The sequence below is a fragment of the Leptonotus elevatus genome, chromosome 9 (genome assembly GCF_054856555.1).
Source record: "Leptonotus elevatus isolate MCC_2025b chromosome 9, RoL_Lele_1.0, whole genome shotgun sequence".
In the NCBI taxonomy this organism is placed as follows: domain Eukaryota; kingdom Metazoa; phylum Chordata; class Actinopteri; order Syngnathiformes; family Syngnathidae; genus Leptonotus; species Leptonotus elevatus.
Genome location: NC_141247.1, coordinates 24,137,564 through 24,150,461, shown reverse-complemented (window position 1 = coordinate 24,150,461; position 12,898 = coordinate 24,137,564). Strand labels below are relative to the sequence as shown.

Here is a 12,898-nt window from a genome sequence, read left to right as displayed (position 1 = left end):
AAAAAAATCATGCTACATAACTGTCTGACCGCTTTGAACTCCCTAAGTGTGGTTATTTATAGCAGCTGATTTGATCCTCCCAACCCCCCCCCCCCCCCCGCTAAGCAACGCTTTCCTTCGTAAAAACGTAGCCATGCAGTATGACTCACCAGCAGCAGAGCAAAATGTGTGAGGTGCTCACACAAACATCTGGTCTGATAAGGCGAAAGAGGCCAAGTTTCGCAACCCAGGCTGCTCCATCCGCCCCGCCCACCTGACACACATACAGTGGACACACACACACACACACACACACACACACACACACACACACACACACACACACACACACACACACACACACACACACACACACACACACACACACATTATTAAAGTGGCAGAAAAGTCCCTGCACTTTTATTGAAGTGTTCCACCAGGGAGCTCCATTAATCTCACTGTAGACCTGCGAGACCCCAACACAAACTCACCATTGCCTTGGAAATCCCAAAACACACACAGCACCTTGTCGGCATCCTAAAAAAAAAAAAAAAAAAAAAAAAGTCAGGACGGCCATTATTATTTTTTCATCCATAGACACACGTTGCTTACAAAAAGTAAGGTTTTTGCACAAATGTGCATTCAAAGGTTTAAACAACGTCCACCTGAGTTCTCCTGTAAGAGCTGTATTGTATTTTAACGTCATCCTTGAAATGTCCTCCAAAGTCCCTTTTTTGGAGTCTGTGGACGGTCTCACCTGTTTGGCTTTGCCATGACGCAGCGTGATCACCACCCTCTCGTGGTCGCTCAGGTTGCTAACGTGGCTGCCGTTGATGCTCGCCGACACAATGTAAGAGTTCAACATCAAGTTGCTGTGCGTTGCGTTTGCTGCTTGGGGGTCCTGTCGGCGATACCAAAAAGGTGATTCTTAAAAGCCACCAGTTCGCTAGCCTGGAATCTACTCAACTCATGTCACGTACGTTCGGAACCGCGTCATTGGTAGATAGCAGGAGATAGCTAAGAGGACAAAGTTCTCTTTTCAATTTATTGTACAGGAAGAGAGTAGGATGCACTTCTACGGAGATACGACTGCAGCTAGCTGCTAGCTTACTTGGTTGGCCTAGCTAAGGATACACCCTGGCTCTCCTGACTGCAAATTGAGTCCATCCATCCATCCATTTTCTGTACCGCTTGTCCTCACAAGGGTCGCGGGGGTTGCTGGAGCCTATCCCAGCTGGCTTCGGGCAGTAGGCGGGGTACACCCTGTACTGGTTGCCAGCCAATCGCAGGGCACACAGAGACGAACAACCATCCACACGCACCTATGGACAATTTGGAGTGTCCAATTCACCTGCCATGCATGTTTTTGGAATGTGGGAGGAAAGCGGAGTACCCGGAGAAAACCCACGCAAGCACGGGGAGAACATGCAAACTCCACCCAGGAAGGCCGAAGCCCGGATTTGATCTCACAACCTTTGCACTGGGAGGCGGACGTGCTAACCAGTCAGCCACCGTGCCGCCAATCATCATCAATTTCTAGGATGCTTTAAAGAGCGGAAAGACCGAATCAACTTAAAAACGTAAAAAAAAAGATTCACAAGCTTACCTGGAAGAGGTCTTGGGTTCCATAGAACTGAAACTGGACCCGGGTTTTGTTCCTCTGTCCAGGTGGAAGGAAGTTGTAGAGAGTAGAGGGCAGTGATATGGTCGCATTCGCCTCTGGGGTTGGTTTGCCGTCAAAACTCTGGTTGACAAGCACCTGAAAAACACAAGCAAAAAAAATGATTCCTCATTAGAACTAGACGAGCGTGGCAAAAAAATAGGAAATGATGTGTATTACATTTGGCTTCTGCAACCCGGAAATGGAGACGGCGGCGAACGTGAGGCCGCTGAATCGCTCGGGATCCACGTCGATCATGGACAGAGCCAATGAAGGGGCCGTCAAACTGAGCGATTCATTCGGGAAATTCATAGTGTTGCCCATTTTATCCGTCAGGTTCAGGACGCTATTTTGGCAAAGGGAGAGATGAATAAAATGTTGAGTACATGTTCGTCCAAGTAGAAGTTTGCCAAACTCATTTACTGCAGTGGTCTCAAACTTTTTACACCATTAAAAAAAAACTGAATTCGATGTCGTAAAAATACACAAAACCAAATTTTTCTTCCAGCGAATGAACACCTGTGAGAGAATCATTTCTGAAAATTCAGCCACGGGCCCCCAAGACTTACTTAGTAGCGACCCCTGGATATTAAAAAAAAAATGAAAACAAAAAAGTCAATCTGCCAACACCAATTTCAGTAATCGCCACCAAAAAAAAAAAAAAGATCTAAAAGACTAAAAATTGAACAAGAAGTCGAAGCAGTCATTTTAGGCAAATTCCATTTCTCGAACCCCGGCAAGGGAATTTGCCCAAATGAGCCTCAATCGGAAGAAGGTAACTGAGTGATTCCCAAATGCTGTGCCAAAAGACATCTGGTGTGGGAAATGATCCAATTGAGCTCATTTGGTCTGAAAGTTATTATTTATTTCCTGCAATTTGCAATTAATGTTTTTTTGTGTTCATCGATCTTTGATAGTGATCAAATTCTCTTCCCAAGATGGCAGAACGTACAACTACGATGAAGCAAAAATCCACACGTAATTTACGGCCACCCAGAAGGGTTTTTAACTCATTAACTGCCATTGACGCCTATAGACGTCCAAAATAAATTTTAACGATTTCTATTAGTTTCAATTTTTTTCCACTTTTGTTTAAGGTTTGAAAACCTAGAAAAAATTATTGCACATTTAGAACAGATATAAAATGTGTTATTAATCGTGAGTTAACTAGTGAAGTGCGATTAATTACACTTATAAAAAATTTATCACGACCCCTAATTTTTAAATAATTTTTTATTTTATTTTTTTAATTGTGAGTTAACTAGTAAAGTCATACGATTAATTACAATTAAAAAAATTAATCACCTGACGCCCTTCATTTTTAATAATTTTTTCTTTTAAACAAAAGCAAACCTTTAAAAAGAAAAATATATATTAAAAATTAAGGGCATCGGGCAATTAAAATTTGTCATCGTAATAAATCGCATGACTTCACTAGTTAACTCACGATTTTATATCTGTTATGAATATATATTTTTTCTAGTTGTCATACTCTTGTTAACAAAAGTGGAAAAAAATGATAAACATAATAATAATAGAAATAGTTCAATAATTTGTTGACGTCTATAGCCGTCAATGGCAGTGAATAAGTTAATAAGATAGCACAAGATGGCGGCAAATCACTCTTTTCTATTAGAAATGGAATGAAACTCCTCTCTTCACATGGTTCCCTGAGCCCAAGATGCCACAAGGTGGCAGCAAAGAGCGGCATCTAATGTGCCTCAAAGTTTGCCGATTACGTTGATTAGCGTCACGGTTGTTTGCAGCATTAGCTTGCGTCTGTTTCCTTACCTGACAGCCACTGGGGCCACGTCCGTGTCGGATACTAAAATGTCGGAGAAAACGTGCATGATGTCGTTGCCAAGTGCTGGCGTGACGGTGGTGACTTGGACCACCTGGTGGAGTTTCTCCACCACCGTGTTGAGCTCGGAGGGCGGAAGCTGTGTGGCGTTGCCCAGCGTGGCGTTTACCAAGCCCTGGATTAAATCCACGACTTCTGCGGCGTTATCTGAAGAGCAACACAAGGAATTCGAATGTCCCCTCTTTGGAAAGACTCAAATAAGAATTTGGATCTGAGATGTGATTGCTTCTCTTACCAGTAGTGACGGTAATATTTTCGAGGTCGGAAATGGACGTGAGTGGACTGCAATTTGTCATATCCGGAGGGGCCCAGCTGGTTGTGTCGTTTTCGAGGTGTAATTCACTGAATACAACCGGATGGCAGATAAATAACCATTAGGCATTGTATACAATTGCGTGCGTCTCTCCATGACATCAGCATGCACTCCCAAGCTGGCAGCACGAGTAAACAAAACAACTTGTATGTCATTCGACCGAGGCAGAGTGATGGGAGAATCCTGACAAAATGGCTTCAGCCTTCTTCTCTTAACGCCGCAATTTGAGCGCGTCAAGTGTCAGTCGAATAGAAGATATGACGCGAGGTCATTTATCCCAAACGTTTTTCTTCAATCGCTTCTCTTGTCACAAAGACGTATCCTTTTATTTTATTTATTTTATTTATTTTTTCTTAAGAGCTCAGTATTGTTCATTCGGAAATGTCATCATCATTGCTCTTTTTTTTTATTTTTTATTTTTTATTTTATTATTATTATTATTATTTTTTTAAATATATATATATATATATTTTTTTTTTTTTTTGTGTGTGTGTGTGTGTGGGTGAGTATGTGTATGTGCGTGCGTGCGTGCGTGCGTGCGTGCGTGTATTTGTTAGCTCACCAGAAAACCTATTAGAAAAAATCTCATACCGTTCACCTAAACCGAACACAAAGACGTATCCTAGCGCATAACGCTTGAAAACATCGTCTGAGAGTCACGTGTGAGCGAGCTGGAGCCAATCCAAGCCAAAACCACTCAGGACTGTTCACAGCATATACAGCGTAGACAGAAGACCGTTCAGACTCACATTCTCAACTTAACAATTGAGAGTTGTTAATGAACCAAGATGAAAGATTTTGGGACGCGTCATCCTTGCTGTAGTGATATAATGTCATGGAGACGTCAGGCCCACCATCACATGAACTACTCAAGCTATTTCTCGATTGCGTGTGCCGGGCCGTCTCCATGGAAACAGATTCTTCTGACCGAGGTTAACAGGTTATTTATGAAGTAAATAGACCCGTATGAAAAGAACTCCCGCCTTCGTTCAGCATCATCCAAGATAAACGTTGTTTTGCTGAGATGACTAAGCCCACGTTGACGCTCGGTCGCTCTTATTGCTTCATTTTCCACATCATGATTTTTAATATTTACCCAAGAGAAGGTGCGTAAATGAAAGACTCAAATAGACGGGAGAATCCATGCAGCTGAAAAGCGAGCATCTACTTCTCATCAAACGCCACTCCCGGAAGTACGACGTCATAGGAAGTCCATATTTGGGCATAGGGGGCGGGGTCAAAACAGGGACATGTCGGGGCGTGGCCTGAGCCGCCGGAAGTATGACATCATAGGAAGTCCATATTTGGGGAAAGCGGGTGGGACTGGAAGTGAGGGGCGGGACTTAGACCGGAAGTGAAGGGGCGGGGCAGTGAGGGAAGTCACACCTGTCAAAAAGTGTGACGAGAAGTCGGTTCTAAACTTCTCTTTTTGCGGCTTTTTTGACACAGGCACATGGGAGAATATGGCGTGTAGCCTTGCGATTGACTGGCGAGTCTGGCGAGCAACCCAAGGTCCAGCCCAACGTCAGCCGGGATAAACCCAACCTCACCCACAGTCATGATTGAAGATAAGTGACATAGACAAGCAAAGATGAAGGAATTTGTATCCAGCTAAAAGTTGACATGAAGTCACACTTGACTCTAATGAGAGCTTACCAAAGCCTGAAAGCTCGTTGGGAGCTTGGCTTTATGCAGCCCATGGTCTGAAGAACTTGAGGAAAGGTTTCAGGCCAAACGTATTCACCGTAGATTGTCGTCGTCAATTTCTCCAAACAGTTTTGAGGAACTCAAGGAGAGAAAAAAAAAACCCATATCTCTCGCATGTTTCACACAATAAAATACAGTGGAACCCATCAAGTCAAATGCCCCTGAAGTTGCACAAAACGTTTGGTGGTTACCATCGCAAAATGTCCGCATGACCTCAAAATGATTAAATATGGCCACGTGTTTAACTTTACATTTGACTTTTTTTATTGGCAACATTTAATTGCCAAATAGTCAACATGCTGCTAAAATGATTGATTGATGATTTGATTGTTCTCGAAAATGGTGCAAAATATGATCATCGCATGAGATGATGTCATGAAACTCACTAGTGAGATTGTTTTTTTTTTTATTGATGATTCGGTGACTAAATTGAAAGTTAAGTTAAGGTTAATGGTTAGTTCACGTTATTAATTTTTTATCCATAAAGCAAAATACAGCGGGAAACATCCGCGTGTAATTGAAAACAACTAGAAATAACATTATTTGCATTATTCTCTATGGATATTGGATTACGGGGTTCCACTGTAACGTTGAGTCATAAAAAAATAAAAAAGCATTTGAACTTATTGACACGGTATACTTACATATTTGTTTGAGATTTATATCCGTCATTTGAATAACATTGGAGTCGTGTTCATACATGGGCGCCAAGGCGGTGCTTATAAAAGATGTAATATACTCAATAGGGTTTGCGCTGTAATCCTGAACATGGAAATCACACGTGTACCTGTTGAAGAAACGCACAAGGCGCCATTTTAAGATGAGGAGAAAACAGAGACGGGGGGGGCTAACAGAAAAGTCACTTACTGTATGACTTGCTGATGGAAACGCTACAAGAAAGGAAGCCAGAGGCTTGTGTTAACCAAAGACCAATATTGGTTCATCCAACATTACATGACTGTACATCCTTTCATTACATACTGTAGCACTCACCGTCTGTACATGAAATCTCTCTGCATTCCTGCGAATGCACAATCAATTCAGAGCGGACTTTTTAATCAATGCATGCTTGCGGTTGAGTCATCATATAACGCACCTGCGGGCACCCTCCGCTATGGCGGCATTCAACACGAGTGTGGTCCCGTTCACTTCCAGCTTTTCTCTCAACTTTCGACACAAGAGAATTCAATGAATGCAAATTGCATGCAAATGCATCCTAATAAGATTTGTTTGTCATGATCTTTCTTACCCACTGCTCGATTATTTCTTTTGGTTTTGTGGCGTTGCCGGTGAAGTTCAATTTTTGTTTGGCTCTCATAAACACGTCTGCTAGCACTGGGCCATTAAAAAAACAAATGTCACACAACGTCAGTGGTTATCAACTTTGTCTGTTCTAAAAAAAATTGTTCACCAGGAATGTTGAAGTAATTGTTTGTGCAGATATTTATAGAAAGTGTTGCCTATTGCTATGCATCTACTTTGCTCAATCGTTGTTGATAATTGTACAAAAACGCTAACATGATCAGTGTCTTCATATAGATGAATAGCAAGAGTACTATAGTCTATACTGACCTATAGTCACGTTGGTATCTGAAGGTTTTCGTGTTGTTGACAAGTTAGCGGCTTGCTCAGGAACCCTTTGGGTTGTACCTGCTCCTATAAAGTGCAGAAATATAAGTCAAATTGAATAAATAAAAAAAACACACCAAATGAACCAGTAGACTTGATTACCAGATAATCCAGTGATAGGTTTATAAATGTTATTAAGAATCTCAAGATTATGACTTGAAATCTCTCCATGTGTCTTCAATTTCTGCCTGGTCAGAGGTGGCAAATCCAGGTCCAGAAAGTAAAAACCCTACCACAGTTTGCCTTTAGCCAATAAAAGAAAAGAAAACAAGTTTGGCTTTAGCACCTGATGCTAGCTAGATAGCTAGCTGGCTCCCTAGCAAGTAAATAAGCACCATGAGAGCTAGCAAGGGAGCTAGCTAGCTAGCACCTGAAGGTAAAAACCCTGCCATAATTTGGCTTTAGACAGCCCCTGATGCTAGCTAGCTAGCTAGCTAGCTCCCTAGCAGGTAAGCGAGCACCATGGGAGCTAACTCGGGAGTTAGCTAGCGAGCAGGTAAACGAGCACAATGGGAGCTAGCTAGCTAGCTCATGGGGCTAAAGCCAAACTGCGGCAGGGTTTTTACTTTCTGGACTTGGATTTACTTAGCGAGTAAACTGAGAGATCATTATTTTAGCAAGATGCCGCTGAAGCACTTGCTAACAGGAAAGTAGTAGTGATACGTTACAGCTGTTCAAAGATCTTTGAATGTTGGATAGGAGCTACTGTAAGTTTAGCCGTGGTTAGCAGTAAGTTACTATCCATCCATCCATCCATTTTCTGTACCACTTGTCCTCACAAGGGTCGCGGGGGTTGCTGGAGCCTATCCCAGCTGGCTTCGGGCAGTAGGCGGGGTACACCCTGAACTGGTTGCCAGCCAATCGCAGTAAGTTACTATTTCTTGACAATTGCTATCTTCATGCATTGAAGATATATGTAAGATGAGAGCAGGAAGCAAGGATTCAAGCGTTCGTGTAGTATTTATCAATAGCTAAAACTAAAACGTGCCAGTAATTGTTAACAATTGCTTATAAATGCCAAGAGATGTTGTCGAAGCACTATGTTTGTCCAAATGAAGCTCCTCAACACATTTCACCATTGTGCCTCAGTGCCAAGATGCCTCAAAATGGCACTTTATTGCCAGAAGCAATACTTTTAAGCAAATTGTTTATATACTGTTCTGCATGCTTACCAGAGGATGGCAAAGTGGGCGCCGCTTGTGTCGTGACAGGCGAAGATGATTCTGTACAAAAAGATCAAGTGTCTGAATTGCTACATGACACACAATGATGTTTTCTTGAGATCAATAATCATGAAGTCCAGTCCATATTTGACCAATCTGATATTAACGCCACGAGAAGGACTGTTTACGACTTGCAACTAACCCACTGGCAGCACGCGGATGCTGTTGGGTTCCGCCGTCAGGATAAGCGAGCCGTTGGAGAAGGTCCAACTCAGCCATTTGGAAATGTTGGTCTGAACCACTTGGACGTTAGCTGCAGGCTCCACCACGACGTTGACTTCCGAGCTAAAACTTGACGTGAATGGAAGACTTGCTACTCAGAGAAACGCTACACGAAACCACTGTGCTGCCCTAAAATATGATTTCAATTTATATTTCTACTAGTTGCTTTTGTTAACAAGAGTATGAAAACCTAGGATTTTTTTTTTTTACATTTAGAACAGATATGTTTTTTTTTATTAATTGTGGGTTAACTATTGAAGTCATACAATTAATTACAATTAAAAAATTTAATCACCTGACGCAATTAAAAAAAATTGACTATTAAAAATTAGGGGCGTTAGGCAAGTACATTTTTTAATCTTTATTAATCGCATGACTTCACTAATTAACTCACGATTAATCGCAAATGTTATATCTGTTCTAAATGTACAATAAAACAATTTTTTAGGTTTTCATACTCTTGTTAACAAAAGTGGAAATAAATGAACTAAATAAACTAATAGAAATAGTTAAAAATGCATTTTTGACGTCTATAGCCGTCAATGGCAGTGAATGAGTTAAAGTCGTATCTCAAGGCACCACTATAATTTTAATTTTGGAGAATTGAATTGAGCTCACCATTTGTTACAGGCGGTAGATGACACAACTCTTGATTCCTGGAAAAATCATATTAGTTTTTTTTTAAATAATTTTTTGCTGCATTTTCTTTACACCAACATTTTTTCATTATAATGTTATGCCCTGTCATTGCTGTTGATCTCCTTTTTTTTCATCCCTGCCACAACTATGAAGTTTCGCATATAGTTAAAAGAAAACAAAAAGAGACGTCCACCTATTGTCTTTAAGATGCTCATTTTTCACGTGATTGCCGACATACTGTACCTGAGGTACTTGCATGTTGCACGTAGGCCTGTTTGGAAAACAAACGACACAATTACGTCAACTCCGGGTCATGTGACTTCCTCTTCATCAACCCCCCCCCCCCCCCCCAAAAAAAGAGTTACATCTCACGGCAGAGTTACCTGGCATTTGAGTCCACAGATATGCTGCTGATGGAAATGCCCCGAGGGAAAATGTTCTCCAACTGATAAGAGATGGCAACGGTGAATTCCCGACAAATCTGACAAATGTTTTCCACGTGCTGCTACTTGCTTCATACCCATTGTGCGGTCACTTTTGTTAGTGACTCGGAACAATTTCCCGCCTGCTTTTGCTGGCCGAGGGATGTTTGCATTTTGATTTTGAAGAAGGACCATGCTATTAAAAAAAAACAAAAAAACATAAAGCATCATATTTAGATTATGTCAATTATTATTGAGTATATAAATTAAGTTTGTATTGAATGCTTATTCACGTTTTTTGTGTACTTATACTCCCTTTGATTATGTAAATTATGACTTACGACTTTCTAATAAAATGGGTCACAACGAGGAATGGGTGGTCCTGGGTACCCATGCCAGGTATCTTTTTTTTTTTATGTAACGGGTACTCATGCAGGCTGCCAATACCAGACACCAATACTTGAGGCAAAAAATAAAATAAAACAAAACAAATCTGACAGAGTAAGTCCTCCTCAGCAGTAGTTGGTGCTATACTGCAGAAATTTGACAAACAAGTAAATTAATAAAGAGATCATTTTTCATAATTTTTTTTTGTCATTGTGTTAAATTAAATTTTATACGTCAAAAGTACTAGATTAGAACTAAAAACAAGTGGTTTCGAACATCCCTAGCCGCAACTTTGCAACAATTGGAAATTGAGAACCACTGCGACATCTTGTTGTGTATCTCCTTACCACATTGCAGGTTGTCGTCTTTCTCAGGTGGGCAGTCGTGCTTCCACTGGCGCAGGTCCCAACTCACGACATCTCCGTCCGCACACGTCCGCCTCCCCAGCTCCTCCTCGCTCCATTCGCCGGCCCACATCCTGAACCGACCGATCTCCCCCAGGAGGTTGTTCCCTTTCTCCACTTTGACGGCGCCGCCGGCATCCACGTAGTGCGAGACCCCCAGAGTCAGGGTGCCGTTCGGGGCCAAATGCTGATTTGCGCTGACGTTTGCAATAGGGACGTCACTGTGCATGGTTCCGTTCAGAAAGAGCCGCAGCCTACCGGACCCCCCAGACCAGGTGAGGCAGACTGAATACCACTGGTTTACATTCAACCCCACGTTGAGATGCCATTCCTGTCCAAAAATCCAGACCAGCAGCCCTTCCCCCGCGCCCCCCAGGCCCAGCTCCACATGTCTACTTCCCGGTGCTTTGTAGACAAAGGCCGTCCATTCTGTGTCATAAGCGCGTCGCAGTTGCATGCATACGCTCAGGTTGTGGAGGGGGGGCATCGCGGTGTCTGGATGCAGCTGCCACAGGCATGGACGAAGCCTGAAGTGGACCTTCTTGCCCCACAGGCTGCTGCTGCCCGAGGCTGACACAAACGCAACGCAGATGGAACAATCAGGCAAGTAAAGGCTGCTCTTAGAGTCAAAAATGTAAACATTTGATTACGCGACGTAATAACATAGATTAGGATGAGCAACTGCCGGCGGACAATGACCACAAAAAAGAAGTTTGTTTTTCATACCCAAACAATCTTCAAAAAATGCTGATAAACAGTAATTATGTTTTTTTTCTTTTATGGGACAAGATTATAAATTCACAAAGTATTTTTAAAAATACTATGAATCTGCGGGTGCCGAACCACAAGTATGTAGGGGTCCACTGTAGCTTCACCATTCCCCACTAGATGGCAGACATGGCTTTGTTGCACTTGCTTGTACTGACAAATAACTACGTGAGCAATCATAATAAGTATTAATAATAGGGGTGTCAGGCGATTAAAATTTTTAATCGTAATTAATCACATGACTTCAATAATTAACTCGCGATTATTCACAAATTTGATATATGTTCTAAATGTACAACAAAATGTACAATAATTATTTTCTAAGTTTTCATACGCTTCATAAGTGGATAAAATGTTAAACTAATAGAAATATGACTGTATATTTTAGTCATTGATATAATAATTTCATAATTAATAAAATGTTAAATTTAAAATAATGAACTGTACTGTAAAAAGGGGAAAAAAACGAGTGTGATATTGATTTGTGTTGAGGTCATTTTCTGCCACTAGATGGCATAATTCCATTTGTAAGCCATTGGTGACAGCTCAGAGCATTTTTCTTTTCATATTAAAAGCTTAATCTAAACAATAAGTAATTTGTGAAATTCTGCACATTTTTAAAATTGTAAAATACAACTTCACCCCAGTCTCCACAAATATTGCATTATTATTACATTTATTACTGCTAAATTTTGATGTGGATGTGTCTGCTGCGTTGCGACTGGAATTCCCCCTGTACAGGCTTTCCAATTATGGTCATTAATTGCGCGTAAAAGAATGATAATTGTGGCGTTAAAGGAACTTAAAATTAACTCAAAATGAATGCACTAATTTTGACACCCCTAAATAATATTAATATATGAATTATAAACCTAATAGTTCTAGTGGCTTTGGAATGATATGCATGACAAACAGTACCTCAATAATACGATTTTGAGTGCGTTTGCTGTCACTCCATCAAAGACTAACATATGTGTTTTATCTTCAACAAGTCTGCTTTCACTTTTGTCAGGCAAATAAATCACAACTGGACATTTCTGGAAGATTGAAAGCAAGAGCACGGCTTCAAATACAAATTGCAGGATATTGGGGAAAAAATGGGATATCGATATTATTACAATATTTAACACGAACTATAATATAATATTGTGGCATTGATGTCATCGCACCTTGCAAATGTCACTTTCTGATAACCCGATACGTTGCTTTCGTCTTTGACATTTCAACATTTTACTTCCAAATGTATTTGGTCATTCTTAAGCGGAACATTTCAACATTCTCACACAGCTTGTAAAAAAAAAAAAAAAAAAAAAGGTCATTCAAAGTTGAATCGGAAGTCTTACGTGAAGCCAGAAGACACACTGAGAGGAGCACGCAAGCAGTCTGGGAAGATAAACTCGTCACAGAGTTCATTGCAGCAGCAAAAAAATAAAAAATAAATAAAAAAAAAAACAGCAAAATCTGGAACCCCCGAGGCGGTCAAATGGACATCTGCTACAACACAAAAAGAGATAAATGCACAATTTGCGTTCAATCTCCTATTTTAAACCCCCTAATGTTGTTTAAAAGGCTCTGCGTTATTGACTTACCATGACGGTCTCGTCCGAGTGGTCAAATACGCCAAGCAAGCGCTTAAAAACAAAAAAATGTTGATGTATTAAACTGGTAGATGTTGCCGTGAAGG

The 12,898-nt window shown here is 41.0% G+C and overlaps 2 protein-coding genes across 2 annotated transcripts in view; one reads left to right on the top strand and one right to left on the bottom strand.

The window, feature by feature from the left end:
• Positions 1-12,898, bottom strand: part of adgrg4a (adhesion G protein-coupled receptor G4a) — an 18,359-nt gene extending 5,461 nt beyond the window's left edge. The window contains exons 1-23 of the mRNA XM_086085713.1: positions 12,804-12,898; positions 12,558-12,705; positions 10,390-11,016; positions 9,754-9,851; positions 9,617-9,678; positions 9,477-9,504; positions 9,213-9,250; positions 8,515-8,663; positions 8,322-8,372; positions 7,093-7,176; positions 6,770-6,855; positions 6,617-6,687; positions 6,514-6,541; positions 6,388-6,410; positions 6,165-6,307; positions 5,470-5,599; positions 3,736-3,842; positions 3,431-3,647; positions 1,820-1,985; positions 1,586-1,738; positions 737-880; positions 471-516; positions 150-253 (exon numbers count right to left, since the gene is read on the bottom strand). Of these exons, the coding sequence (XP_085941839.1) occupies positions 150-253; positions 471-516; positions 737-880; positions 1,586-1,738; positions 1,820-1,985; positions 3,431-3,647; positions 3,736-3,842; positions 5,470-5,599; positions 6,165-6,307; positions 6,388-6,410; positions 6,514-6,541; positions 6,617-6,687; positions 6,770-6,855; positions 7,093-7,176; positions 8,322-8,372; positions 8,515-8,663; positions 9,213-9,250; positions 9,477-9,504; positions 9,617-9,678; positions 9,754-9,851; positions 10,390-11,016; positions 12,558-12,627 (2,625 nt within the window). The 5' untranslated portion in view covers positions 12,628-12,705; positions 12,804-12,898. The remainder of the gene's footprint in view (positions 1-149; positions 254-470; positions 517-736; positions 881-1,585; positions 1,739-1,819; positions 1,986-3,430; positions 3,648-3,735; positions 3,843-5,469; positions 5,600-6,164; positions 6,308-6,387; positions 6,411-6,513; positions 6,542-6,616; positions 6,688-6,769; positions 6,856-7,092; positions 7,177-8,321; positions 8,373-8,514; positions 8,664-9,212; positions 9,251-9,476; positions 9,505-9,616; positions 9,679-9,753; positions 9,852-10,389; positions 11,017-12,557; positions 12,706-12,803) is intronic.
• map7d3 (MAP7 domain containing 3) overlaps positions 10,302-12,898 on the top strand; it is a 32,374-nt gene continuing 29,777 nt past the window's right edge. Inside the window, exons 1-2 of the mRNA XM_086085726.1 lie at positions 10,302-10,721; positions 10,794-11,049. The gene's annotated coding sequence lies outside the window, so the exon portion shown is untranslated. The remainder of the gene's footprint in view (positions 10,722-10,793; positions 11,050-12,898) is intronic.